Source organism: Saimiri boliviensis, chromosome 15 (assembly GCF_048565385.1).
Source record: "Saimiri boliviensis isolate mSaiBol1 chromosome 15, mSaiBol1.pri, whole genome shotgun sequence".
Lineage (NCBI taxonomy): Eukaryota > Metazoa > Chordata > Mammalia > Primates > Cebidae > Saimiri > Saimiri boliviensis.
In genome coordinates, this window is record NC_133463.1 from 69,394,077 (window position 1) to 69,400,076 (window position 6,000).

Genomic DNA, 6,000 nt, shown 5'->3' on the forward strand with positions numbered 1-6,000 from the left:
ACCCACCCCAGTAACAGTGCATGAAATAGTCTCTGGGGAAAATATTGGAAGCTGCAGTGGAAAAGCCAACTGGCCACCTTGTCACTTTGAAAAGAAACCAGTGACAATCTCTGCTCAGAGATTCCAGTCAGATTTTTAGTGTCTCACTTTTAAATATGACTGGACAGCCATGAATTTGCAGGCTTTGAGGAAAGCTTCTAACACAATTGATGACAAAACATAAAGGAACAGAGGAAACTCTGAAGACGCAGGAAGTTGAAGAAAACCTCATAAAAACTATAACTCTCTTAGAAGATAATCACATCCATAAAATGAGAACAGGATGCTGTTTCCAAAAGCAGCATAAAACATGAAAGATCCATAAAATTAAAAATATGATAAAATCAATTAAATAGAAAGACTGAACAGTTGAGATGAAAAAATTTACCAGAAATTAGAATCAAATGACAAAAGCATTGAATCCAGGATAAGAAAATTGGAGGATTAATGCAGAAGCTCCTGAATGCTAGTAATACGAGTTTTACATTTTTGAACAATTTTCTCTTCTTTATTCTCAAAATTTAGAAGAGAAAAACTTGTTCAAAAATGTATCAAACTTTTCTAGGACTGGACACAAGCCTCCTAGCTTGTTCAAACCAATGAATGAAAATTCTTCAATGAGTTACATAATTGTGGAATTTCACACCTCTTAGCATGGAGAGAATATTAAAAGCTTCCCAGGAGATAATCTAGTTTATATAAGAGAGAGTATCAATCATCAGAATGACACTGGACTTCTCCACAGTAACACTGTATACTAGAAGATGGTAGAAAAGTATCTTCAAAATCTGTGGGATATATGTTCCTAGAATTAAAAGAAAAAAGAAAATTCTGAGAAAAGCAACTTACCTCATATTCTATACCCAGTCTGGAGTGCAGTCAGGTGTGAGGATTTAATGAAGATACATTCAAACATGGAATATCTGGAAAAGAATTTGTTTTACCCTTTTGAGGAATCTGCTAGAAGATGAAGTTCAATAGAACAAAGGACTAAATCAAGAAATAAAACAAAAACTAATCTAAAATGGGAAAGACAAATCCTAATAGGACCAGGCCTAGGTAGCAACTAGACCGAATTAGAGGAGACTATGGGAGAAAGATCTCCAGGTTTCAAGAATTTAATTAAAAAGTCCAAAAGCATAAATGAAGCTGAACTGGGCAATTATCCCATATACTTCAGTGCTTGAAAAAACTTTGCTGTACATTTAGTCCATTTATTGTCAGTATTTAGGAGCAAAAAAAACCCCAGAATTATATACATGGAACTGAGCAAATGAAGAAAATCTAACAGGTAATTAATAGGATAAGTAGAATATTGGAATAAGGATAAATTATAACCATAATACATTATGCGCACATGATTGAAAGTATTTACGTAGATATAATAGTGCAAATGCTAACTATTGACTAATCAAAAATTGTGGTACAACTGTTATTGAAAGGAAGAGAAGGAAGGTTTTGTGTACTAGACCTGAATCCACGACTGTTCTCCCTAACATCAATAGTAACTGTCCAAAAGTGTTAAATCATCAGGTAGCAGTACAAGCATAATAGTTAGATACATTAAGGTATAAATAAGGGAAAAACCTGAAAGAATTGAAAGTTGCTTTATGGAGTGTAACTTGGAAGTACAGCAGATAACTGCTTATCTTTTTAAATACAATTTCATTTTTTTAAATTTGTAATCTAATTTGACATAATCACTAAATTTTTTAAAGTCACAGACATGAGTTTCCTTTTGTGTATCATTCTTTGTGATGGAGTCAAATATCCAAAATGAAGAAAAGATATATTTTTTTCTGATAAATAAATACAAACCATGTATTTGTTGCTTAGTGGATAGAGCATTAGTGGATGCTCATGGTGTAGGATGGGAGTTTAGGTCAGCTCTGTTGGGAATAGATGAGAATGAGATGGGCTTATGTATACATGTGTATATTTTGGTTAGAGTATTTTGATATTTCAGAATGGAACTGAATTATAATCTAGTACTTAGATTTTTTTGTAGTCTATCCCTAATCACATTGATACTTGTAGAATGATTTAGGATCACCTCAAGTGTATTTAATAATGAGTTGTTCTTTGTAATTTAATATGCAGATTGTAAATGCTATGTTTTATTATGTTTAGGATCTTAAGACTTCAAGGGGTCTATTTGAAGAAATGAAGAAAACAGCAAACAGCAATGCTGTACAGGTAAAGAAATTATTCCCAGGAAACTATATTCAATTAAATTGGTATTTTATTTCAGGGCTGCTCTGATGCCATTATATATGCAGCAATAATTAGTTAGTGGTCTTTTTCAACTCTGTCCCTGTGAAAGCTCTTTAAGAAGCTTAATAATGGGCTTATTTAGGCTTAGTATTTCATAGTATTTAATAGGTTGCTCTGTCAGCAAAAGAGTTTCTAAGGTGATGCCAAGAAAGCAAAAGAAAAAATAATTTATCTGACACACTGGAAAAACCAATCCATTTTGGTTAGCTGTTTTCAAAGTTTAGTTTATTTGATTGACCATTTGAAGCATATTTTCATATAAAGGTGAGGAAATGGAGCAGAATCTTTATTTCATCCAGTGAGAACAGTATTGTACTCAGCATTGGAAGTCCAACAAAAATGTTCTTCCATTAGAAAATAAAATGTGTTTTTAAGAAGAAAATTTCAATATCTTCCTTTTTATCTTAAATTTTCCACCATGTTCTTTTGAAGTTTTTTCAATATATTTTTCTATTACTTGCGTTTCCAGTAGAAATCTACCATAATCATGTTTTTTCTTTCCCTAGGTGATTGAATGGGTATTAGAAAAGACAAGCAAGAAATGATACGAAATCATTCTTTTAGGGCAATTATAAATTGGATGGAGCTATTATTCACTACTTCTTTTCTTAGTTTGAAAATTATAAACAAATTTTAAATTTTATTCAAAGAATAGATGTTATATTTCTAAAGAATTTCATGGATATACTATATCTGTGTAGTTTTGGGGATGCTATGTTAATGTATTTTTAATTAGATGCATATTTTATACAGTGTTACTATATTTTAATGTTAAAGTTATTTTTATGTGTTTTAAAATGTTTACTCTTAGTTATTTAATTGTTACAATAAACAGAATTTTTTTTTTTACTTTTTGGATTACACGTCTTTGTTGTTATGTATACTACGTTCAGCCTCACATTTCTTAGACTTAAGTGAGATATTGCCAATGATTTTTCCCATGTGTTCCCAGAGCATAGTTTATTGAACTGCTCCTGATGTAGAGAATATTGACAAAAAAATTCAAACAGGCCTCAACCCTAGAGCCACCATTGTTGGGGCTCTTAATGTTTGTTTGGGATCAAAAATGAAGAAACAAGATAAATTGTGAAAATAAGACATAATGAAAATAACACTAAGTACAGTCTCCCAGGAAAAAGTATCTTTTCCCTTGGTAGAAAACCTGAAAAATGCAGAGTGAAAAAGAATGACCAACATTTCCCCCCTACTGTCTAGACATAACCACTGTTAATATTTTTAAATATATGTAATTTTTAAAAAATATTTTCAGAATTGGAATCACGTGTGTTTATGCCTGTGTGTTGTGCATATATGAATTTATAATCTGCTTTTCACTTAACAGTATGTTGCGAATTTTATGTCATTATTTTACTAACTGCCTAATACAAAAGAACCACAATTTGTTTAACTTATCCCCTGTTTTTGGACATAAAGATTCAGTTTTTCCCTGTAATACATAAAACATGAATCTTCCCAGCATGTCACTGATTATTTTCCTAGTATGCTTTTAATTGCCTTCCTGAAAGACTAATATGTATTCCTACCAGCAGAGTCCTCATTTCCTTTGTTGACAACTGAAAAGAGTAAGGGATGCTTTTTTAAAAAACATGTTGGCATCTCTGTAATTGTTTATTTCTAGCTTTTGCCCATTTTTATTTTGAACTGTTTTTGACTTTTTCTTACTTGTTTATACATGTTCTTATATGTTAAGGATATTGGCCCTTTGTCCTTTTGTTTATAGTGTTCTGATATTTTTAGTTTTTATGTAATCAAATCTACCATCTTTATAGTTTCTTCCAATTAAAGAAATTTGCTTATCACATGTGCTTTGCTTGCCTATGTTGAATTTAAAGTGCATGCTTTCAAAAAGCATTTCTACGGGTTCCATGAAATTGCTGATTTGAAATGCTCCTTTTTGTCTGAATTGTTCACTATCATAGGAATTGCAAGAGTGAGCCAATATTCAAAGATTCTATTAGGTTAGCAAAATTGTCTTTTGAAATTCTGTACCATGGCTCACACCTGTAATCGCAGCACTCTGGGAGGTTGGGGCAGGAGGATTGCTTGAGCCTAGGAGTTCGAGACCAGCCTGGGCAACAAAGTGAGACCAGATCTCTACAAAAAACGAATTAGCTGCACATGATAGCACACTCCTGTAGCTACTTAGGAGGGGTCTTAAGCTACTTAGGAGGCTGAGGTGGGAGAATTGCTTGATCCTAGAAGGTCAAGGCCACAGTGAGCCGTGATTGCACCACTGTACTCCAGCCTGGGAGAAAGATTTAGATCCTATCTCAAAAGGAAAAAAATGCTTTACCATTAGGCATTTTTAAATGTAAATTTATTTAATCAGACTAATAAGCATTTATAACATGAGAGGGGCCAGTTGGTTTTAAAGTATAATAGATTAGATCAGGCAATTTGAAAACATTCCTGGGAACAAAGTAATGGTCATAGGAAAGAAAAGCCTCATAGCCTCAATTTGCTCTACTAAAAATGGGGAAAATTATGCTGACTTCACAGGGATCATATAAAGATGACCATCATGGCTAATGTTTATTGAGCACTGGTGACAGACTTAATCATTTTACGTGATTATCTCATTACAGCCCTATTAGGTAGCTATTTCCCATTTTATAGATAAGAAATTGAAGTATAACAAGATTAAGTGTTCTATCCAGGATCACATAGCTCAGCCATTACAGAGCTAGAATGAGAACTTGTATGTGTTGAACCGCACTGCTTATCCAGACACAGGATCTCTGCAAGTTTGGGGTTATCCCTTTTTTGTGTTTGTTTTTATTCCTTTCTTCCAAGGATCGTGGTTTTCTGCCGTACTTAATAATATACATTAAAACAAGTTTGAAGAAAACCTGTAAGCCTGATACCATTTAAAATGCTTCTTTATGCGAATGTGCTGGATAAACTTTTGTAATGCTGTTTGAAATTTAACATGTAAATTATATCAGTTAACCTGATTGAAAGCAAAAGTATAAACAAAAAAACTAAATTGACGTAATCACTTATTAAAAGGACATAGGATGGCCAAAAACTTTGTAACAAAAGAACAAAGTTGAGAGACTTATTTCTTTACTTCAAGACTTACTGTAAAGTTACAGTAATGGGCCGGGCGCGGTGGCTCAAGCCTGTAATCCCAGCACTTTGGGAGGCCGAGGCGGGTGGATCACGAGGTCAAGAGATCGAGACCATCCTGGTCAACATGGTGAAACCCCGTCTCTACTAAAGATACAAAAAATTAGCTGGGCATGGTGGCGCGTGCCTGTAATCCCAGCTACTCAGGTGGCTGAGGCAGGAGAATTGCCTGAACCCAGGAGGTGGAGGTTGCGGTGAGCCGAGATCGCGCCATTGCACTCCAGCCTGGGTAACAAGAGTGAAACTCCGTCTCAAAAAAAAAAAAAAAAAAAAAAAAAAAAAAAAAAAAAAAAAAAAAAAAAAAAAAAAAGTTACAGTAATGAAGACAATTTACTTTTGGAATTAGAATAAACATATATATCAATGGAACAGAATAAAAGCTTATAGAAACACCTACGTATCAAAATTTTCATTGAAGTAAAAAAGGTTTTTTAAAAAATTGAGTAAGTGAATATCCATCCATATGGAAAAATAAGTTACCTTCAACCATAGCTTCCTACCATTTGCAACTATTAATGTGATATGGATCATAATCCT

At 33.3% G+C, this 6,000-nt stretch overlaps 1 protein-coding gene across 2 annotated transcripts in view; it reads left to right on the top strand.

Annotated features, from left to right (window-relative positions):
* MTBP (MDM2 binding protein) overlaps positions 1–3,176 on the top strand; it is a 73,772-nt gene extending 70,596 nt beyond the window's left edge. For both annotated transcript variants that reach the window (XM_003933099.3, XM_074387088.1), the window contains 2 exons: positions 2,170–2,235; positions 2,820–3,176. In XM_003933099.3, coding sequence (XP_003933148.2) covers positions 2,170–2,235; positions 2,820–2,858 — 105 coding nt within the window. In that variant the 3' untranslated portion in view covers positions 2,859–3,176. The remainder of the gene's footprint in view (positions 1–2,169; positions 2,236–2,819) is intronic.
* Positions 3,177–6,000: the final 2,824 nt, after the last annotated feature.